The 24,367-nt window shown below is 40.5% G+C and overlaps 2 protein-coding genes across 4 annotated transcripts in view; one reads left to right on the forward strand and one right to left on the reverse strand.

Moving 5' to 3' along the window:
• NT5C3A (5'-nucleotidase, cytosolic IIIA) overlaps window positions 1-22,516 on the reverse strand; it is a 50,376-nt gene extending 27,860 nt beyond the window's left edge. Inside the window, exon 1 of one of the 3 annotated variants that reach the window (XM_003896120.4) lies at window positions 22,074-22,516. In XM_003896120.4, the coding sequence (XP_003896169.1) occupies window positions 22,074-22,226 (153 nt within the window). In that variant the 5' untranslated portion in view covers window positions 22,227-22,516. The remainder of the gene's footprint in view (window positions 1-22,073) is intronic. The other 2 variants (XM_021935222.2, XM_003896121.4) reach the window with 2 other exon arrangements.
• Window positions 22,517-22,644: 128 nt separating this feature from the next.
• The window catches only part of BBS9 (Bardet-Biedl syndrome 9), a 583,258-nt gene continuing 581,535 nt past the window's right edge, over window positions 22,645-24,367 (forward strand). The window contains exon 1 of the mRNA XM_021935217.2: window positions 22,645-22,723. The gene's annotated coding sequence lies outside the window, so the exon portion shown is untranslated. The remainder of the gene's footprint in view (window positions 22,724-24,367) is intronic.

Raw genomic sequence — 24,367 nt, forward strand, 5'->3', positions numbered from 1 at the left:
TATTTTTATTTTTATTTTTATGTTTTTAAAGAGAACTAGTCTTGCTTTTAACCTGAGTAGTAGGGTGGCAATATGCTAATACCATGTGTCAGGACCTGATAGATAAGTTATGCCACGGGCTGTGGGAAACTTTATCATTAGGAACATGGCTACGCTATACTTACGTAAATAAATTTTTATTATCGGCTTTCTCTCTACTGCCCTCAGAGAAATCTAGTCTAGGTAATATTTCAGTAATCAAATTTTGTGAAGTATCATTCTCTATTAAAAACAACATGGAAAAAATTTTTAATTGCTGTTAAAATTGGTGTTAAAAAGCTATCCATCAAGCCTGTAATCCCAGCACTTTGGGAGGCCGAGACGGGTGGATCACGAGGTCAGGAGATCGAGACCATCCTGGCTAACACACTGAAACCCCGTCTCTACTAAAAAATACAAAAAACTAGCCGGGCGAGGTGGCGGGCGCCTGTAGTCCCAGCTACTCGGGAGGCTGAGGCAGGAGAATGGCATAAACCCGGGAGGCGGAGCTTGCAGTGAGCCGAGATCGCGCCACTGCACTCCAGCCTGGGCGACAGAGCGAGACTCCGTCTCAAAAAAAAAAAAAAAAAGCTATCCAGGCTGGGTGCGGTGGCTCATGCCTGTAATCCCTGCACTTTCGAAGGCCGAGGCGGGTGGATCACCTGAGGTCAGGAGTTCGAGACCAACCTGGCCAACATGATGAAACTCCATCTCTACTAAAAATACAAAAAATTAGCCAGACCTGGTGGCCGGTGCCTGTAATCCCAGCTACTCGGGACAGGAGAATCACTTGAACCCGGAAGGCAGAGGTCTGAGATCGTGCCACTGCACTCCAGTCCACGCAACAAGAGCAAAACTCTGTTTCAAAAAAAACCAAACAAAACAAAACACAACAAAAACCCCAAAACCAAAAACCAAAAAACAAAACTATCCAAATCTGTATCTACCAAATGTGAAACTTTTGACACTGCTATCTTATTTTAATAAAATAATAAAATTCATAATGAAACACTCCTCTAAGAGGATAGCCTATTATTTCTAATCAGTAATGAAGACTCAAGGGTCACAAAAGGGTTCCATTTCTAAAATAGTTCTGTATTATATATGGAAATGATGACTTAAATGTCCTTTAATATTACTATAGTTAACAATGGTAAGAATTTGAAATATATCACTTTGAAAGATGATTCACAGATCACTTTCAACAACCAAGAATATTGAAATGGGCCAGGCGTGGTGGCTCATGCCTGTAATCCCAGCACTTTGGGAGGCCAAGGCGAGTGGATCACCAGGTCAGGAGATCGAGACCATCCTGGCTAACGTGGTGAAACCCCCTCTCTACTAAAAATATATTCTAAAAAATTAGCCGGATGTGGTGGCGGGCACCTGTAGTCCCAGCTACTTGGGAGGTTGAGGCAGGAGAATGGTGTGAACCTGGAAGGTGGAGCTTGCAGTAAGCCGAGATCACGCCACCACATTCCAGCCTGGGTGACAGAGTGAGACTCTGACTCAAAAAAAAAAAAAAAAAAAAAGAATATTGAAATAATAGTTCTACAATCTTTTTGGAGTGCAATTTAGAAATACTATTAAAAGCATTAGCAATATACATTCCCTTTGACATACCAATTTTGTGTCTAGAAATTTTTCCTAAAGAAATTAGGCGGTACACAAAATTAGCTGCCAGGATGTATACTGCAAATTTGTTTTATAATTCTGGGAAAGTGGAAACAACCTACATGGCTGATATTTAAATGTTCACGAATACAGAAGAGGTGAATAAACTGTGATATATACATAAAATATAAAATTATACTGCTCTTAAAAATTATTATGAATCGCTAAAATGTATTGTGTTTACTATGTGCCAGATGTCCCTAAGCACTTGATATTCCTTGTCTCATATAATACTTATAAACAACCTTAGAAGGTATGTGCTAGTATTATTCTCATTTTACTAGTGAGCAAATTAAGCCTTATACTTGACAAGTGGCAGAAATGGATTCAAACTCAGTTCTAACTTCAGAATCCATATTTCAGATCACTGCACAGTACTGCTCCATGAGCTGAGTATTTACAGACATATGGTCTACTATTGATTGAAAAAGGTTATAGTATCTACAGCAAGAGACCAATTTGCGGAGGAAAAATCTTTATACAAGTATAGGAAAGTTTAAAATAGAATACATAAGACAGTATTTGTAATGACATTAAGGGGCCATTTTTACAACCTGAGTTTTAGAAAATAAATGTGCTCCTTGAGAAATTTAAATAGCATGTTAAAAAACGTCATAGGAGTAGCACCTATAGTGTCCATAATCAGAAAAGAAAGCTAAAAATCCAGTCAACATCATATAGTTGGATTGTTTGAAACAATGTTTCTAACGGAGACACAGAAGCAAGGAATCCAGCCAGCTTAGTGGGCTCCAAAACAAAACACTTCATGGCATGGAAAGAAAGCTGGCTGGTATCCTATCAAAAGGAGTGTTGGTCTCTAAGGGTAGGTGGTTTGGGCTCTGCTGGTGTGTGTGCCTGTCCTGCTATTCTGATTCTAAGAAGAGGGAAGAGGGGGAATATGGATGTCGCTTCCTGCCTGTAACAGACTTCATCTTTTTAATTCCACCCAGTGTGTACGTGATAGGAGTGAGGTAGGAGTGAGATAGTGGGACTGGTGGGGTGTCCCTGGAAGAGGGACTAACATGTATCAAGCACTTTCTTGCTTTGTCAAAGTCCCAGAAGCATGCAATGGCCCTTTATATACATTGTAATTCAACTGGTATAATTTTAAGATAAAAACAATACTTCTCCCTTTTTATAAAGAATCTGAAGTCAGGAGAAGTTAACACACTTACTACTTATGTGACTTAATGTACAAGAGTTGGGACACTTTTTTTGTTTTTCTTTTTTTTTGAGACAGAGTTTCACTCTCGTTGCCCAGGCTGGAGTACAATGACCCGATCTGGGCACACCGCAACCTCCCCCTCTTGGGTTCAAGAGATTCTCATGCCTCAGCCTTCCCCAGCAGCTGGGATTACAGGCATGCGCCACTATGCCCGGCTAATTTTGTATGGGAAACTTTTTGAACCAAACTATATCAGGCTGTCTCTGGGCAACACATAACATGAGAGGGCTTGAGAAGTCTACGAATGAGTAAGAATGTTTAAAAAATATGCCACAAGAAAGGAACAAGGACACAAGCAAAGCACTGAATCAAAGATACTGAATTTTGTTTCTAACAGCTCCAGGGCACTTAATTTTCTTTTTTTTTTGAGAAGGGATAGAAAGGATATGGAAGTACAAAGTTGTAAAGACAGGTTATTTAACTGCACAGTGGACTTTCACCTCTGTACACAATAACTGGGCCCTGTTGCCTTGGAGTTTCTTTACTCATTGACATAGAAACAGAAATCACTCCTATCACTTCTAGTGGCAAACTCTGGATCTAAAATTCATATGCCAAAGAGCACAGCACCTGTACAGAATTCACATCTTTGGAAGATTTTTTCCCCTCCCCTTTTAACACTGAAACTGAATGTCTTTATCCATGGAAAAAGGGACATCCATTTGTATTTCTGAGTAACTAGTTAAGAGCTTTTTAGATAGTCAATTATTCAATCAACTTGAAAAACTAAAAATTATCACTTCGTATTTTGTCATCAGAAGATTTCTCAGAAATTCCAAATAATGAAAAAACAAAAAGCCCTCAGAAAACCAAATATATGAATTTAAGCTTTAATAACTTATTATTTGTCTTTAACATTGGGACAGGGAAGTAAACAAAGGTATTGCATTAATTAAAAGTCGCATGTAAAAGAAATCACATCATAATCCCGCATAAAACCTGTAGCAAGTATTGTTATTTCTCAACAATACAATCTAGACTTACCTACTAACTTATAGTTGGGCTACTATAATCCAATTACCTTTCCAACAAGGAATGTATTTTTAAACTTAAATCGGATGACACCCTAGGAAGTTATTCCAAACAAAACAATGAAGCCACCATATAAGGAAGGCAATTTAGAAGATGAGATGCAATAGTCTCTATACTGACTCTTGCGAAACTTGTTCTTGCTAATTGCTGCATGATGTAAATAGAAAGATGATTTTTTTAAACATGCAAAACATCAGTCTAGGTATGTGAACTTCTCTTCAAACTTCCCTGAAGACAACAGTGAATTGACTTCAATATTATGACTGTTCAAAATAGAACTGAAACAAGGTACTGTAAATGTTTACATGAATATGGTTTAAAATGTATAAGGAGCAGAAAACAGAGATGAAACAATCATTTACTAAATTTTTTGAAAATGAACGGCAAATGAAAATTTTCTTTTTTTGTTTTTTTTTTGAGACAGAGTCTCACTCTGTCACCCATGCTGGAGTGCAGTGGCACGATTTCAGCTCACTGCAACCTCTCCCTCCCGAGTTCAAGCGAATCTTCTGCTTCAGCCTCCCGAGTAGCTAGGACTACAGGTGTGCGCCACCACACCTGGCTAATTTTTGTGTTTTTAGTAGAGATGGGGTTTCACCATGTTGTCCAGGCTGGTCTCAATCTCCTGACCTCATGATCCACCCGCCTTGGCCTCCCAAAGTGCTGGGATTACAGGCGTAAGCCACTGCACCCGGCCCTCATTTTTTAAAAAATTTTCTTTAAAAAAAAAAACATAGAGACTGGGTCTCATTATGTTGCCTACGCTGTAGTACGGTGCCTATTCACAGCTGTGACCTTACCACTGATCCGCTTAGGAGTTTGGACCTGCTCTATTTCCAACCAGGGCTAGTTCACCCCTCCTCAGGCAACCTGGTGGTCCCCTGCTCCCAGGAGGTTCCTATATTGATGCAGAACTTAGTGCAGACACTTGATTGGCACAGCACACTAAAGCGTGGAACTCTTGGGCTCAAGTGATCCTTCCACCTCAACCTCCCAAGGACTATAGGCGCTAGGCCAGTAAGCCCAGCCTCATGTTTTTTATCATTTAAGACCACTGCAAAAATTTATCCTAGTAGATGACTGTGAGTGAGGCTGATTGCAGCCTTATGAATTTACAGACATATGTATATGCAAACTGAGGAGAACCTATGGTTCCCATCTCAATGCATTTCTTAAACTTTGCAAAAATCTAGGCCGTGGGCTGTGGCTCACATCTGTAATCCCAGCACCTTGGGAAGTCAAGGCAGGAGGATTGCTTGAGCCCAGGAGTTTGAGACCACCCTGGGCAACATAGGGAGACCCAGTCTCCACAAAAAATATTAAAAAATTAGCCAAATGTGGTGGCATGTGCCTGTAGCCCCAACTACTCAGGAGGCTGACGTGGGAGGATCACTTCAGCCCAGGAGGTAGAGGCTGCAGTGCAATCATGCCACTGCACTCCAGCCTGTGTGACAGGGGGAGGCTGTCTTAAAAAAAAAAAAAAAAAAATTGCAAAAATCCAGATCAAGTAACTTAATTTCCAAAAACTCAAGTAAAATTGTTGAACATGAACTATATCTTTTTTATTTTCTTACTTAAAAAGCATTAAATTTTGTTTTAAACTTTTAGTGGAAATGACATTTATGTTACAATAGGTAGGTCAGGTTCAAGAAAATAAGATGTAAGACAATAACATAAATGAAGGGAGTTTTTCCTGTCTCTCCTTTCAAATGCCTTACGTTTGAATATTTCAAGATGCTTAGCACTGACTTTTTTTTTTTTAAATTTATTTTGGAGATAGAGTCTCGTTCTGTCACCCAGGCTGGAGTGCAGTGGTGCAATCTCGGCTCACTGCAACCTCTGCCTCCTGGGTTCAAACAATTCTCCTGCCTCAGCCTCTGGAGTAGCTGGGTCCACAGGTGCACCCTGCCACACCCAGCTTCTTTTTTTTTTTAAGAGTCAGGGTCTTACAATGAGGCGTAGTAGGCTGGTCTTGAACTCCTGTGCTCAAGCGATCCTCTCACCTCAGCCTCCCAAATGTTTTTTTTAATTATAGCTGAATCTCTATGATTGAAATGAAATAAGATGAAAAGCTTTCTGTTTTAATTTTGGACTCCTTCTACACCTCACAACTGGTATTCTTGCCCTTAAAAAGAAACAAACAATATTGTTTAAAATCACTATTTTGTTATAAGTTATAAACTAGTTCAACCATTATGGAAAACAGTGTGGCGATTCCTCAAGGATCTAGAACTAGAAATACCATTTGACCCAGCCATCCCATTACTGGGGATATACCCAAAGGATTATAAGTCATGCTGCTATAAAGACACACGCACACGTATGTTTATTGCGGCACTATTCATAATAGCAAAGACTTGGAATCAACCCAAATGTCCATCAGTGACAGACTGGATTAAGACAATGTGGCACATATACACCATGGAATACTATGCAGTCACAAAAAAAGGATGAGTTCGTGTCCTTTGTAGGGACATGGATGCAGCTGGAAACCATCATTCTCAGCAAACTATCGCAAGAACAGAAAGCCAAATACCGCATGTTCTCACTCATAGGTGGGAATTGAACAATGAGATCACTTGGACACAGGAAGGGGAACATCACACACCAGGTCCTATTGTGGGGAGCGGGGCGGGGGGGAAGGGATAGCATTAGGAGATATACCTAATGTAAAAGACGAGTTAATAAGTGCAGCACACCAACATGGCACATGTATACATATGTAACAAACCTGCACGTTGTGCACATGTACCCTAGAACTTAAAGTATAATAATAATAAAAAAAATGGCAAAAAGGTAATGCAATTTAAGCTTTTATTACTGGTGCACTATATTGACTACATTTAAATGAGGAGTAAAAAGTAAGATTTAACTTACTACCCTCCCTTCTTACTGTGCCACATACACACATTAAATAAATAGTAAGGCAAGAGAATAATAAACAAAAGTATTTTGAGATTTAAATTTATGAATTAATAGTAACTAGTAGCAAAATTATCTGAAATCATATGAAGGATTGGCGGGTGATAACTTGAGTTGAATACTATGCATCAATTAAAGAAATTTTTAAATAGTTATGATATCCAGGTGATATAATAGCATAAATACAATATAGTCATGTAAATATAAGTATAAATTTATAAACAAATTAAGTAAATAATCTTGATTTAAAACATTACAGAATGACTTCATTTGGGTAAAAAAATGATACTTAATAATTACACACATAGAAAAATAAAGGAAGTACATTTACTAAACTAGGGGTCTTTTAAGGTGGTGAAAATTATAGATTTCTTTTGTTCATCTAGATTCACTTTTATATCAACGTGTATATGATATAAAAAGAGAATCAATACAAAATAAAATGGATAAATTATTTATTTATTTGAGACAGGGTCTCACTCTATCACCCGGACTACAGTGCAGTGGCATGATCTCAGCTTACCAGCCTCAACCTTCTGGGGTCAAGTGATCCTACTGCCTCAGCCTCTCGAGTAGCTGGAACTACAGGCATATGCCACCACACCTGGCTTTGATGTATGTGTGTGTGTGTGTGTGTGTGTCTCTTTTACTTTCTTAAATAGGATTAAATTCTGTATTTAAATAAACTTTTAGAGGAAAAGACATTTATGTTGCAATAGGTAGGTCAGGTTCAAGAAAACAGGATGTAAGACAATACCATACATGGAGTCTTCATTTATGGTATTGATATACTTGATTTTTGTGTGTGTGTGTTTTCTTTCTTCTTTTTTTGGATATATTTGATTTTTAGTAGAGATGAGGTCCCCTTATTTTGCCCAGACTGGTCTCTAACTCTTAGGCTCAAGTGATCCTCCTGCCTCCACCTCCCAAAGTGCTGGGATTACAAGTAAGAGCCACCTTGCCCGGCCTGGCAAACAGTTTAAATCTGGATCATAATTCAGGTACTCATGAGCCCAATTATTAATTTAAAGTTAGGTCACATGATTAGAAACCCACGAATGTGGACCTCATAAGTTAGTTTTATGAAATCTATAGTGAATCACATGATCTATGCTTGCTATAAGTGTACTAGAGGGGATTCAAAAGTGAGTAAAACATATATGAAAGCTTTATTATCTATCATAACTTATGTTTCTTGTATAGTTTGAGCCAAATTAAATCTCAGTAGCTCAAAATTAAATAATTATATATGCAACGCTTCCAAGACTCCCTGGGTCACTTAAATCATCTTCAACAATTATGGCAAGCATTCACGGATCAGGCCCTGTTTTCTACAGTGCTAACTGCTCAGGTTACAAATTGTTGCTCAAAATTTGACATAATGCTGGATATCTCCCCATATCCCATCTTTTTAAACTTTAAGAAAGATGTATGACATAACTAAACATTCTACTATCTCCAAATCTGAGGGCTCAAATGGAATATTATTTAGAGATAATGATTAATGCATTATATAATTAAACCTACTTTAAGGGAGTATCGTGTCTAAAAGTAAGTTGGACAAAATTAGCTTTATTAACAAAAGGGAGAAGATAGGACAATATTTATTGAATAACTACTATGTATTTTATTTCAAGTGAAATAAAATACAAACACTAAGAACATATTATTTATTAATTATTATTATTAGGTCTTACAGCAACATTGCCTGACAAAGACAAAATACATTCTTAATATAATACCCTGAAGTAAACAAGGCATAAGAGTATTTAGGTGAATCATCCCCATTCTAGATAACTGGCAATTGAAGCTTAGAAAAGTTTAGTATCTTGTACAAGGATAAACCATTAAAATGTGGCAGAGCTGAGATTTGAACCAAGGATTTACCAACTATTAAACTTTCAAAGACCACCCCATTCCCTTACAAGATTGTCTTCTGTTCAAGCCATAGATTCTATAACTTGTTAAAGGAAAAAGATACTGTATATCATTACTAAATAAGCCACACACAAAGAATTACAGAACAAAAATTATGGAACACTACAGTTCCCTATCTTACCAAAATTACGAACATGTGACAAAATCTCGTTTATGTATATATTGTACACAAAATAGAATTTTTATTCTATTTATCTAGCTTGGAAAGATATCAAAATTTTAAAAATTGGCGACAGGATGGGCACAGTGGCTCACGCCTGTAATCCCAGCACTTTGGGAGGCCAAGGTGGGTGGATCACAAGGTCAGGAGATCAAGACCATCCTGGCTAACACAGTGAAACCCCGTCTCTACTAAAAATACAAAAAAATTAGCCGGGTGTGGTGGCAGGCGCCTGTAGTCCCAGCTATTCGGGAGGCTGAGGCAGGAGAATGGCGTGAACCCAGGAGACGGAGCTTGCAGTGAGCCGAGATCGTGCCACTGCACTCCAGCCTGGGCAACAGAGAGAGACTTAGTCTCAAGAAAATAAATAAATAAATAAATAAATAAATAAATAAATAAATAAATAAATATTGGCAACAAATGTACACCTGCTAAAATTACCCAAGCAGGGAAACTATCCAAAAGCTTCAGAGTACAAAAATCAGACTGATGCTGACTATGCTACTTAAGTAGCTAGTTCCTAGGTGAGCTAACAGAAAATTAGAAAAGTAACTACAGCTAGACAGTGTTTTAAGGATTAAATAAATGTGTAGAGTATACGTGGTCATAGTAGATACCTCTAAATTTTAGTTTTTCCCTAGTTATGGAATGATAGCACAGTGCCAAATTAATCCAAATGGGAGTCAGTTTCTAACTGCTTTCTAGTTCTAGTCCCAGTGAAGCCTCCTTTTTTCTTAAGCCCACTACAGTGAGTTTCTACTTTGCAACATTTTGCTATGCTGTATATAATGCTTGGGTTCTCAACTTTTTCCTGTCTCATCAAATTTTATCTAGCAACTTGCTCCCTTAGAACCCTAACCATTTGACAGAGAAATCCAGATGGACTGAAAAACATCTTTTTCACTGGGGAGATTGCCCAACCAACGATATCGGAGATGAGGTAAAGGAGAAGGCTATGCCTTCTGACAAGGCAGTAGAGAAGATAGAATGGGGACAGGAAGGATCTTGCAGGCACTGGCTATCTACTTCCACCTAATTACAAGAAGGAACTTGGCAAACAAATGAAGCAACTCTTTAATGAACTGCTAAACTACTTTGTAAAAATAGCACCTTGAAAATGAGGAAGATAAACAACATATCCAAAAAAATGACAAAATGGCATTTAAGTCTATAATGGCAGAAGGTTGTCATACTTGGTATAAATTAATGGTTTAGATTAATTTAGATTAATGGTTTAAGCAACTCTGAGAGTTAACATAAAAGTGCGTTAACACAAGAAAGATAATTTGATATAGAATAGCAGTGTGTCACAATGGCCAGAGAAGTCTGCCACCTGCTGATGGAAAAACGGAATTGTATAGATTTCCCTACTGCTGTTTTTTTTTTTTTTTTTTTTTTTTTTTTTGAGACGGAGTCTCGCTCTGTCGCCCAGGCTGGAGTGCGGTGGCGCGATCTCGGCTCACTGCAAGCTCCACCTCCCGGGTTCACGCCATTCTCCCGCCTCAGCCTCCGAGTAGCTGGGACTACAGGCGCCCGCCACCACGCCCGGCTAGTTTTTTGTATTTTTAGTAGAGACGGGGTTTCACCATGTTAGCCAGGATGGTCTCGATCTCCTGACCTCGTGATCCACCCGCCTCGGCCTCCCAAAGTGCTGGGATTACAGGCTTGAGCCACTGCGCCCGGCCTTACTGATGTTTTTAAGGAGAGAAAAAAAAAACCTATCAGGTATGGTGTAATGACATTACATGTTAAATAAGTTGTTAGGCTGAAGATATAAACTGCAACCTCTAATTTAAAAGAGAATAAAGGCTAAAATAGGACTTAAGATTCTTTATATCTCTCTCTCTACTTTAATAACTCTAAATATGTGATGCCTGAACTATTTTTATTTTTATTATTTTTATTTTTCATTTCTTTAGTTTTTTTGAGACGGAGTCTCGCTCTGTCACCCAGGCTAGAGTGCAGTGGTGCAATCTTGGCTCATTGCAACCTCTGCTTCCCAGGTTCAAGTGATTCTCCTGCCTCAGCCTCCTGAGTAGCTGGGATTACAGGCATCCGCCACCACGCCCAGCTAATTTTTGTATTTTTAGTAGAGATAGGGTTTCGCCATGTTGGTCAGGGTGGTCTCGAACTCCTGACCTCGTGATCCGCTCGCCTCGGCCTCCCAAGTGCTGGGATTATAAAGCCACCACGCCAGGTCAACTGAACTATCTTTAAAGCAAACAAAAGAGGCAAATATGGAAACTATTTAACATAAAATACACAGGGAGCATTCAAAGTACTATGAAAATTAAGGATAATCCAAAACACTGTGCAAAAAATACAAAGTCCTATAGATTTCACCTCTGCAATCCATCTCTTTTCTGTCTTCCTCTTTCTATGGCTCCTATAACAGTTTAATACTTCATTATCTTTAATACAGGTTTATTTTAATTCCTGCTCCCCACCTCCAGATTCTAATAATGTTAATTTAGTGTGTGCTCAGTTATCAGTTTAATTGTATCAAAATGCATTCCAGATGGTATCACTTATTTTAAAAACCATACCCAAAGACTCTCTAGCAAATAAACTGCAAATATCTTATACTAATAGAGAGGTTCTACAATGTGGTCCCAACACACTTTAAAAAATCTTGCTGCTTTTAAAAAAACAATTTTAAAAATATATAAAAGCAATACATGCTTATATGTCAAACAATATAAAAAGTTAAAGGATGAAAAAGTTGAAGTCTCCCTTCCCAGTCTCATCCTCCCAAGTCCAGTCATTAGTAAAACTAGAAACAGCTTCAAAAGTTTTTTTTTTTTTTTTTAAATTTCCAATGACAGAAGGATACACGTGTGTATTTCTTTTGGGAGCACAACTGTTCTGCAACTTGCCTTTCCCCTTGTCACCATTTCTTGAGCTTTTTAAAATGTTAACATAGCCCGGCACAGTGGCTCACACCTGTAATCCAAGCACTTTGGGAGGCTGAGGCAGGTGGATCACCTGAGGTCAGGAGTTTGAGACCAGCTTGGCCAACATGGTGAAACCTCGTCTCTACTAAAAATACAAAATTAGTCGGGAGTGGTAGCAGGTGCCTGTAATCCCAACTACTCGGGTGGCTGAGGCACGAGTATCACTTGAAGATGGGAGACAGAGGTTGCAGTGAGCCGAGATCGTATCACTGTACTCCAGCCTGGGTGACAGAAAGACTCCGTCTCAAAAAAAAAAAAAAAAAAAGTTAACTCATACAGATTTCTTTTTCACAGCTGCCCAATATTTTATTATACAAATGAAATATTATTCATTTAACCAATGGTATACTGCCTTTAATAAAGTAAATGAAAGTACCTATTTTTCTACATCCTCATCACTCTCTATACAGTAATTGTCTGGCAGCCCCAATTCTAACTATTATTTGTGAGCAAGTAACCAGGAAGTTTTGTTACACATAAAATTTACATTTTGCTGTGGTAATAATTTGAATTATTTACTTAAATGATTCTCAAGCTTTAGCACATATCACAATCACCTGGAGGGCTTGTTAAAACAGCCTGCTGGGCTCAACCTCAAAGTTTCTGATAGTTTGTCTGGGGTAGGGCTAGACAACTTGCATATATATCAAGTTCCTGCTCAATGCTGATGCCATGGACTGGGACCACTCTTTGAGAACCACTGGTGTAAAACACTAGTATATGGGATCCTGTATTTCAAAATAAGGTTTCATCCTTCTCTAGTTGTCATGGTTTATATAACCAGCTCTTATGAGCCTTAGCCAGGTTGTAAAAAATTGCTATATTGTAGGAAAAAATGCCCACCTCTTGCCCCCCAATCAATGGCTAGTACTGGTAATCAAGGTGAAGAAAGTAAAAGGATCTAAAAATGTAATGAGCCTGGGCAACATAACAAGACACTTTCTGTTTTGGTTTTTTTTCGAGATGGAGTCTTGCTCTGTTGTCCAGAGCTGGAGTGCAATGGCATGATCTTGGCTCACTGTAACCTCTGCCTCCTAGGTGTAAGTCATTCTACTGCCTCAGCCTCCCGAGTAGCTGGGATTATAGGCATGTACCACCACGCCTGGCTAATTTTTGTATTTTTAGTAGAGACAGGGTTTCACCATATTGGTCAGGCTGCTCTCAAACTCCTGACCTCGAGATCCGCCCACCTTGGCCTCCCAAAGTGCTGGGATTACAGGTGTGAGCCACCATGCCCAGTAACAAGACCCTGTCTCTAAAAATAAAATTAGCCAGGCATGGTGGCACATGTCTGTACTCCCAGCTACTCGGGAGGCTGAGGTGGGAAGATGGTTTGAGTCCAGGAGGTCGAGGTTGCAGTGAGCTATGATTGCACCACTGCACTCCAGCCTGGCTCACAGAGCGTGATCCCATTTCTTAAGATACATAAATGAATGAAAGAAAAAAGAACTAATGGCTTTTAGTCAGAAAAAAATTTGTGAATAAATTTAAAATGTAAGTATCCAGTTAAAAGGGGACTCCATCTGTTAGGCAAATGAATTAACAACAAAAGGAAAGAGAAAAAAAATTGTAAAGCTAAAACTGTTTCAGGAAGGAGCTGTTTCTAGCTAACATAAAAGTAGCTCACTAGATAAGAGAACAACTTTTCATTAAAGTTGAAAATGTGGTTAACTTGTGGCATGCAGATAATCTACAGGAAACATGACAAACACGATTTGAAAGGACAAAGTCATATATGCCTGGCACAAACACTTCCATGTTTGCCAATTTGGGAATTCAAGATCATCTTGAATATAGCCTTTGATAATGTTAAGAGTTTAATGGGCTGGGCACGGTGGCTCACACCTATAATCCCAGCACTTTGGGAGGTAGAGATGGGATGGCTTAAAGACCAGGAGTTTGAGACCAGCCTGGGCAACATGCCAAACCATCTCTATAAAAAAAAACAAAAATAAGCCAGGCATGGTGGCATGCGCCTGTGGTCCCAGCTACCGGGGAGGGTGAAGTAGGAAGACCACTTGAGCCAAGCAGATCAAGGCTGCAGTGAGCCATATGGTGCCACTGCATTCCAGCCTGGGTGATAGAGCGAGACCCTGTCTCAAAAAACAAACAAACAAACAAACAAAAAGAATTTAATGTATTTTCCTGTTTTTCAAACTGGAGCAATCATGATTTTTATCCTTCAAACATCACCTCAGCCATGAATCATTACCCAATGTCATCTCCTGTTTCTTTATCACATAGCCTTTTGTTGCTATGTCTCACAACCTTACACAGGTTGAATATCCTTTACTCAAACTGCTTGGGACCAGAAGTGTTTCTGATTTCGGGTATTTTGGGATTCTGGAATATCTGCACACACATTATATAGTGGGGATGGTGCCCAAGTCTAAATATGAAATTCATTTCTGTTTCACATCCACCTTATATACAAGGCCTAAAAGTAATTTTATAAAATATTTTACACAATTTTGTGACTAAAACAAAGTTTGTGTACTCTGAACCATCAGACAGCAAAGGTGTCAATATCTCAGCCACTTGTGTGGCATCATGTCAGTGCTCAAAAAGTTTCAGATTTTGAAGCATTTTGGATTTCAGATTTTCAGATTAGGAATGCTCAATCTGCATTCATTTTTGGAGTACTATTAGGTCTATAGTTTTGAAGCTAGTTGTGACACATAATTGGGAGATTAGCTTCCATATCTCACTAGGACATATGAAGGAGGTGGCTATGTGTTGAGAGCTACTTAAAATCTAGATATTTCAAGTGTGAATGAATATATCTTTACTCGGGGTAAACAAAAGATACAAGCTGTTGGGCATGGTGGCCCACAACTGCAATCCCAGCACTTTGGGAGGCTGAGGCAGGCAGATCACCTGAGGTCAGGAGTTCAAGACCAGCCTGGCAAACATGGCAAAACTCCATCTCTCCTAAAAATACAAAAATTAGCTGGGCGTGGTGGTGCATGTCTATAGTCCCAGCTAATCAGGAGACTGAGGCATGTGAACTGCTTGAACCTGGGAGGTGGAGGTTGCGGTGAGCTGAGATCATGCTACTGCGCTCTAGCACAGAGTGAGACTTGGTGTCGAAAAAAAAAAAAGAAGATAGAAGCTATTCTGAGTTTGTGTTCTCTACTGCTGTATTATGAGTACCCATTTAATAGACTCTCTCCCTTTTTTTCTTACTAATAACATCTCATTTTTGTTGGAAAGTGGCAATGTGCTCAATCAGAAAACAATTCTTCAACTTCACTTACATAAGGGTGGCCATATAATCTTGTTCTCTCCAATTATGCGTAAGCAGAAAATTCAGCTTGACCGAAATAGGTATTTTCTTCCCTGATTCTGCCTTTCTGCTCCCTGAAACATGGATGCATTGGCCATGACTGCAACGACCATCTTATGACCACGAAGAAAAGACAAGGGAAATGTCAAAGATCTACGCCTTGATATCCTTATGGCCCTAATTAACACAAGCAACTGCCTGTTTTCTGGATTTCTCATTCCATTAGAAAAATAAAATTTTCTGTTTATTGAAGCCACTGTTTTGGGGTCTCTCTTTTTCTCAGTCAAGTGCAACTAATTTTAAAAGAGACTAGCTAGTCAGGTGGCTCATGCCTGCAATCCCAGCACTTTGGAAGGCCGAATTGGGAAGATTGCTTGAGCCCAGGATTTTGAGACCAGCCTGGGCAACACAGCAAAGTCTTGTCTCTACAGAAAATAAAAAATTAGCCAGGCATAATGGCTCACGCCTATATTCCCAGCTAACTGGGAGGATGAAGCAGGAGGAATACTTGAGCTCAGGAGTTTGAGGCTACAGTGAGCTATCATCATGCCATCGCACTCCAGCCCAGGCAACAGAATGAGACCTTGTCTCAAAAATAAATAAGACCAAAAGAAAAGCACCCATCCAGACCCTCAAGGAACATAAATAATAATAAACAATACAAGACACTGTATAAATTGCTAAATTATGAGAAATCATCAGGAAATGCCAAAGGAATTCAGAGAAAATGTTTTACAAAACGAATCAAGATGTCAAAACAGGTCCTAAAAAGTCATAAATCTAAGCACTGATATAAATTAGATAAAAATTGAGATATGGAGATATTTTAAAAGTCTGTCCAGGTATGGTGGTTCATACCTGTAATCCCAGCACTTTGGGCAGCCAAGGCAGGAGGATTGCTTGAGCCCAGGAGTTTAAGACCAGCCTGGGCAAATAGTGAGACCCTGTCTCTCCAAAAAAAAAAATAAATTAATAAATAAATTAAAAATTTAGTTTAGCCAGGTGTGGCGGCACATGCCTGTAGTCCCAGCTGCTCGGGAGGCTGAAGTGGGAGGACTGATTGAGTCCAGGAGTTTGAGGCTGCAGTGAGCCATGATCGCTTCACTGCACTCCAGCCTGGCAGCAGAGTGAGACCCAGTCTCTAAAATAAAATAAAATAAAATACAATGTCTATTTGATTCACTAAAGCAGTTATTTAAAACTTGGGCTGCCTCTCCCTTCCTTTTTAAAATACACACTCAATAGTGGGCTTTCCATTAACTCAGCATAATACCCAGAAAATATCTGACTTTTTTTTTTTTTTTTTGAGATGGAGTTTCGCTCTTGATCCCCAGGCTGGAGTGCAATGGTGTGATCTCGGCTCACTGCAACCTCTGCCTCCTGGGTTCAAGTGATTCTTCTGCCTCAGCCTCCCAAGTAGCTGGGATTACAGGCACGCGCCACCATGCCCAGCTAATTTTTTGTATTTGTAGTAGAGACGGGGTTTCTCCATGTTGGTCAGGCTGGTGTCGAACTCCCAACCTCAGGTGATCCACCCGCCTTGGCCTCCCAAAGTGCTGGGATTACAGGTGTGAGCCACCGCTCCTGGCCCTTTTTTCTTTTTTTAACTGCTCCTTGAGGAGCAGGGCTAACTCATAGGCAATGCCCCCAGAGTTGGCCTATATTGCCTTAAAGTGGAAGAAGGGAAGAAGTTTTTGTTAACAGTTTATCTACTAGGACCAGACACAGTTGGCACACACCTGTAATCCCAGCATTTTGGAAGGCCAAGATGGGTGGATCTCTTGAGCCCAGGAATTTGACACCAGCCTGGGCAATGTGGCAAAACCCCCATCTCTACAAAAAATACAAAAATTAGTTGGGCCTGGTGGTGCATGCTTTAGTCCTGGCTACTCTGAAGGCCGAGGTGGGAGGATGGCTCGAGCCTAGGAGGTGGAGGTTGCAGTGAGCTGAGATTCAACCACTGCACTCCAGCCTGGGTGACAGAGTGAGACCCTGCCTCAAAAATAAAATAAAATAAGAAAAGAAATTTATGTCCTAGAAAGAAATACAGTAAAGTTTCAAAAAAAACCTACATCAGCTACTTAAGTAACGGTGTTAACAACAAAGCAGTAAATAGTTGAGATATGTTTAAATTGGAAATGACCATTTTTAACTGGTTGTAGAGGTTCTAGTGACAGTTCCATCTCCCCTATCCTGCTGTCTAAATAATTTCCTACCTTCCTTGTTGCTCTTTAGGGGCTAAACTTAAGACTACACATTCGTTCTGGTGTTGTGTTTGCATTTTACTTCACTGGATAAATACTCTAAGAGAATTTAATAAAGGATATTAGAATAACTGAAGAAGATTAAGCAATTTCATTTTTTTTTTCCTTTTGGTTCTTTCTTTGAATTCTAGTCTCATCCTCTTTTTGGTAGCTTTCTATTAAAGAAAAACTGAAAATCTGCTGATAAAAATAGAATGCATTCTGGTATTGCAGGAGAAATTAGAAAAGAAGTTGGTAGGTAACATTTGAAAGAGGTGTCATTTAGTAGGAAAAAATCAGATTAACTGCATAGAAGTAAAGAATGAAGTAGGTGGAGGCAATTAATTAATCTAAGGCTGCAAATAATAAGATATAATAAGAATATGGAGAATAAGTAACTATAACTCAGTATGAGTAGTATTTTTTTTTTTTTTTTTTTTGAGATGACATCCTGCTCTGTCGTGCAGGCTGGAGTGCAAAGGCGCGATCTCGGCTCACTGCAACCTCTGCCTCTTGGGTTCAAGCAATTCTCCTGCCTCAACCTCCCAAGTAGCTGGGATTACAGGCACCCGCCACCACACCTGATTTTAAAAAATTTTTATTAGAGATGGGGTTTCACCATGTTGGTCAGGCTGGTCTCAAACTCCTGATCTCAGGTGATCTGCCTGCCTTGGCCTCCCAAAGTGCTGTGATTACAGGTGTGAGCCAACGTGCCTGGCCCAGAGTAATCTCTTTCAGACAGACAGAGATGTTCCGTATTCGCTTCAAAGGGCATCCGTCCACATCTCCCCTAGAACTTTGCTAGACTGATTATTCTTTCTCCTCTGCTTATCTTTAACCATTTGCTTTTCACTACTCCTCTGCCCACCAACATACTCGTGTGCCAACCGTTTGAAAAACAAAACAAAATACCCATTCTCAGCACAACTATTTCCTCTGCCCAATAGTCGTTTTTGGTTTTCTTCACATCATTGTTTTACCAATGGTGGCTCAACCCCCTGCTTTCAGACCAACTTCTGACCTTGTCATCAACTTCTGACCTTAGAGAAGATGGACACAGCTAATTCTGTCCCTTCTTTTGGAAACATTTCCTGTTATTCCACCTCTGACAGCTTTCAGCGTCTTTAATGAACACTCCTTCAATGTTAGGCATTGCCAAGTTTTCTGTTTTCTTCTTGCTGTAAAACTATGGATGAGAAATAATATCCATCTCCACACTTGCCACTGAGAGGTTAGACATTTGGGAAAATATTATTTCTAGCCCCAATTTCTCTTTAGAGCAGCACCAGCCTTCCATTTTTAGTTGCTGTTGCTAATAATAACAATAAGTAATGTATATGTTGGTTACTTTGGGCCAGGTACTTTTCTAAGCACTTTAAATATATTTACTATTTCATGAACATTTCTACTTGGTCATTTCTCGATCATCTCAAATTTCATATGACTTAAAGTGAACTTGTTATTCCACATTTCCCTTACCTCCTGGCTACTTTCCAAACCTGCCCCTTTTTCCTCCTTATCATCTTGGCTAATAATATATCCAGAATCAGCAGTTACCTGATAACCTTAAAGTTATTTCTTCTTATAATTAATCCCTTTGTTTAATGATAACCAATAATAAGCTCTGAAAGAAAGCAATTATGTTCTAGGTACTGTGTTATCTCATTTAATCCTCACAACCTATGAAGTAGGTACTATCATTATCTCCCAATTAATATATGAAAAATGGGAGATTCACAGAGGTTAAGTAATTTGCCCAAGGTCACATGGCTTGATAAATGAGAAAAACCAGATTCAAAACTAGGTTTGTATGACTCTACAGTCTGTGCTGCCACAAAGTCCCGTTGATTTTATCTCTGAAATGTTTGTCTCCTGATCCCTCATTTCCATACCTCTTGCTAGTGGCATAGTTTAAGGCCTCTAATCCTCTTTCGCAAGAAATACTACCAACCTCCTAAATTTCTTTCTTTCCAGGATCTTCCCTTCCAATCCACTTTATTTTCATAAAACACAGTGTTGGGTTTTTTGTTTCTTTGTTTTGAGACTCTGGGTGACTCTGTCACCCAAGCTCGAGTGCAGTGGTGTGATCGCGACTCACTGCAGCCTCAACCACCTTGACTCAAGAGATTCCACTTCTGGCCCGTAAGTAGCTGGGACTACACTACAGGTGTGTGCCACTGCACTGGCTAATATCTTTATTTTTTGTAGACAAAGGGTCTCCCTATGCTGCCTAGGCTGGTCTCGAACTCCTGGGCTCAAGGGATCCTCCCGCCTCAGCCTCTGAAAGTGCTAGGATTGCAGGCAAGAGCTACCTTACCTTGCCAAAGTAAACCTTCGATGATCTTTTGTTGCAAAATAAAGAGCAAACTCTTTATAAGGGCTTTACAAAATTCCTTTACAATTGAGTTTCTTGATCCACATTCCCTTTCATTCTTTTCTTTTTTTTTGAGACAGGGTGCTCCCACCTCACCCTCCCGAAGTGTGGGGGTTACAGGTGTGAGCCACCATGCCTGGCCATGACTGGCTTCTTCTGTACATTAATCTTGCAGGCCTATGGAATATTTCAGCTGTAGCATAAACAACCCACTAGCAACTTCCTCATGTCTCTCAATTAAAAACTCCTGAAAGACAATGCATCCTTTTGAGCCAAGTCCCAGAAGTTACTGGTTTTCTTAGCCAGTTAGATAGGCCCAACTTGGTTAGGTAGTTAACTCTACTAGCTGTGTCCAATATGAGCTATGTCTATTGGACATCATGGGTTTGCAGAGATTTTTCTGAAGGAGGAGGGGAGAGGATGGGCAGAGCAGACCCACATTATTACAGAAAGATAGAACCAGGATTCCACCCCAGGTCTTCTGACCTCCAGTCAAATACTTCTTCCACTTAAGAAGCAAACTATTAAAATTTAAAAAGTTAACATGAGCTGTTTTCACTTTTTCCATTGAAAAGCTACTAGCAGGCTACACATATATTACAATCTGAATCGATACACTACGCATACATGTAAATATTGACTGATTTCTTTAGTACAAATAAGTTGGTATTCTTGATAGGTCTTCATTATTTGTCACAAAGATAGCAAACTGTTCCTATGATGGTATCATTGAAGGATTTTGTGAAAACATTGATTTTTAACCCTACTTGGCTTAGAGAAGCGGTATAACAGACCAATCTACAGTTTAAGCACAGACAGGGAGATATGGCAACTCGGTTTTTTCCCCTACATAGGCATTATTAACCTTGGGTTGTGGGCAAAAGCAAGCCAAGTTTTCTAAGCAGGAAAGCAACAAGAGCAAAATGAAACTTCTGAGATAAAACCATTTGCTGCTGTGGGCCTATAGAAGTGGGAGAAACGAATTTTCATAAGCCTTTAGAATGATTAAGACCCTTTAAGAATAAACTAATTCAAAATTGTGGAATATTATTGTAATATGAGACAAGTGGGAACTTTTTTTTTTTTTTTTTCAAAGAGGGTCTCGCTATGTTTCCCAGGCTGGAGTGCAGCAGCTATTCACAGGTGTGATTACAACCTTGAACTCCCAGACTCAAGTGATCCTCCTTTCAGCCTCCGAAATAGCTGGGACACTGGCTACTTTTAATTATGCAAATCTGGCTGTATTCAACCTGGGGTCAATACAACCTACAGGACAAATCGTGTCTTTCATCAGTTTGAACATATTGCAGGTGCTGAGAAATTCCAAGTATTACAACCTAAAATGATATTATTTAGTGTAGTAGATTTAAAATTTTTCTCTGTCATCTGACCCTAGATGTTCATCTGACCCTAAATGTTCACATGTATAGCACACGGTCAGGCGTATACCCAGGATTATGCATTTCAGAAAATACATAAGAATCCAAGTTTGTGCAAGAATTGTCTTCCTGAGTGGGATCTAATTAAAATACAAAACGAAACTAAATATCCTCATTTTTGAAACGAATTACTTATAATGTATCTCAAATGTAATTATTGACACACCCTCTTCGATAAAAAATTAAATTCGAAAATTTATACAAGAGCTTTGGGAGTTAAGATGAACAAAAATATATTTCGTGGGAGTTTTGAGACAAGAAGGAATACATTCAAACACAAAATAAACTATCCTGAATTTCTTCTGGATTGTCATTCTTGTAAAATTTTAGATATTGCACATTTTCATAATCTAACTCATGGCAGTCCCAACATAATCTCTGCGGGAATTGCAACTAGATGAGCGGCAACGGTTTGACGCGGATCCGGGAGGAGGGCGGGAGCAAGGCAGGGAGAGAAGGAGCGGCCTGCCCAGGACCTGCAGCTTATCTCTAGAGAAACGGGTTTTGCAGCACAAGGTAGCCTGTGTCCGATTCATCTATTTTCTGCCTTGCTCCTTCAAATGGAAACCTAACAAAGACCACAGGCAGCCGAGGGCCGCGGCCGCAGCCGCAACCCTGGTCACCAAGCCCGAGGAGTGGCCGCACGCGGGGCAGCCGCGTCCTCCAAGCTGCTCGTCCCGAGCTAGCGAGATCCCAGCCTGACAGGCGACGCCGGCAGCTCCCGGTCGCGACCGAGCAGCGGACAAGGCCAGCTGACGGCCCAGCCGGTCCCTCGCGTGCTCTGGGCGCGCCGAGCCTCCACACTCACCATCTCGATGATCTTGGTCTTCCGCCCCGTCTTCCTCTTCAAGGTGAATATGTACTGAGCCAGCACCACCCCCGCCACCAGGGCGCACACGCTGGCGCTCGCTACCGCGCCCACCCTCGCCACGGCCGCGCGGTCCATGGACGGGGCCCTCATGCGCGTCCCGGCAGGAAAAAAACAGGCAACTCGCGGAGACTGCGAGTCTCAGAAGCGCGGGATCCCAGAGCACCAGGGACGAGCCCGCGACACCCCGCCCCGCGCAGCTCCGCCCCCACGAAGCCCCACCCACACGCCATCGATGGGAGAGGCGGGGACGCGGCGGGAGGGGCGTGGCTTGTGCCGGGAGCCCAGGCTGGGGGCGGGCCTTCCGCAGACTCAGGGTCTCAGGAGCTGCTGCCATGGCAGGGCAGAGTATTGCAGTAATTATCCTTCTCTGCTAATGAGGATTAGGCCGTGGTTCACTCGAGCCCCGCCCCAATAGAAATCTAATTCCAACCGCGGCCCACTCAGAAGTCGGTTGCCACCTTTGCGCCTCAGCCCCTCTGGACTCCGGCCACCAGAAGGCGGTGCGGCACGGTGTGACCTGCGCAGTGGCGTCCGTTGTAAGTGCTATGACAACCGGGCGAAGACGGCTCAGAATTAGGCCGAGGAGGGTAGGTGTCCCTTCCGCCGCGGCCGTCGGGTTTCTGCTACATCCCATTCGCCGCCTCCGAAATCCTTTCCTCCTCTGTGTGAGCAGAAGGGCTTGCAGTTGTTCTCTCCTGCCTAGTGTCTTCCAAGGGATAGATGCCATTTCCTCTGCTGGTCTCTGGGGGTGACGAGGGGCGCAGCGGAGCTTCTTGGGGAAATCGCTCCAACTCTGTGGAGCTGGTGGTGCTGCCTGGTGGGGCCCCCTCTTCCCGGGACGTGGAACAACTTTCAGCCGGAGGACGAGAGGAAATAGTTGTAGGAGAGGAAAAATTGTTTCCTTCTAGCCTTTTAGATTATTTGGCTGGTCTACAAATTAAATTGATGTAAGACAGAGGAACATGAGAAAAACAATTTGTCGACCGAAAGGTGAAATAACAGGCACTAAAACTTAAAGAAATCATTGTTAGTTTTATTATCGGCCAAGTTTGAGGACTTAAGCCTGGGAACATAGACTCAGTATAGACCGAGAACGTGTCCCAAAGTAAGTTAGCTGGGAGTATAACCTGAGGAAGACTGAGTTTTAATACTGTAATATTTGATTATCAATATCTATATTACTGTGTCATTTTGTCTCCAGAGTAATTTTTTATGAATCCAGTTTTGCACCAAATAGCAATATGACTTAAATGTTGTCTGATTGTGAGGCCTAAGATGGTCACAGCCTCATTTATCTTTCTTCCTCAACAAAAACATCTTTTTTTTTCCATATATTACATATTATTTTGAATGGGTAGAGACTAAAGCCATGTTTCTATAATTTCAGGATTTTAAACATTTTGTAGACAATAACATTCGTCTTGAAGCTGTGTACAATCTAAAACAGAAATGGAGTTCCAAATTTTGTTTTAATATGGCCCATCAACTGCACATGGGAAGAATGTGGGTACTCTGAAATGTGATGTATATTTTAACTAGTTATACTATATCATAGGTCTGATTATCATATATATGAGATGTTAAAGCTGTAGGAGTAAAGTCTATTAGACTACAAACCCTGATAGTAAATTTCCAGGAGGAAAGGGGGTCCATATGTTTTTGTAAGTGTAAACCTTGTCTTTCTGAATCTAAGAGGGTTGGCCATGTTTGGAGGCCATTTCAGCTTCTATGTGAATTAACATATTAATTACTCTTATTGAAAGAGATGAAAGATCTTGATATGGTTTGACTCTGTGTCCCCACCCAAATCTCATTTTGAATTGTACTTCCATAAATCCCATGGGATGGACCTGATGGGAGATAATTGAATCGTTGGGGTGTTTTCTTATATACTGTTCTCGTGGTAGTGACTAAGTCTCACAAGATCTGATGGTTTTATCAGGGGTTTCCGCTTTTGCATCTTCCTCATTCTCTCTTTGCCTGCTGCCATCCATGTAAGATGGGACTTGCTCCTCCTTGCCTTCTGCTATGATTGTGAGGCTTCCCCAGCCACGTGGAACTGGAAGTCCAATTAAACCTCTTTCTTTGTAAATTGCCTAATCTAGGGTATGTCTTTATCAGCAGCATGAAAACAGACTAATACAAATCTCTACAGGAACTACAAAATACTGATGAAAGAAATCAGGCCAGGTGAGGTGGCTCGTGCGTGTAATCTCAGCACTTTGGAAGCC

The sequence above is a fragment of the Papio anubis genome, chromosome 4 (genome assembly GCF_008728515.1).
Source record: "Papio anubis isolate 15944 chromosome 4, Panubis1.0, whole genome shotgun sequence".
In the NCBI taxonomy this organism is placed as follows: domain Eukaryota; kingdom Metazoa; phylum Chordata; class Mammalia; order Primates; family Cercopithecidae; genus Papio; species Papio anubis.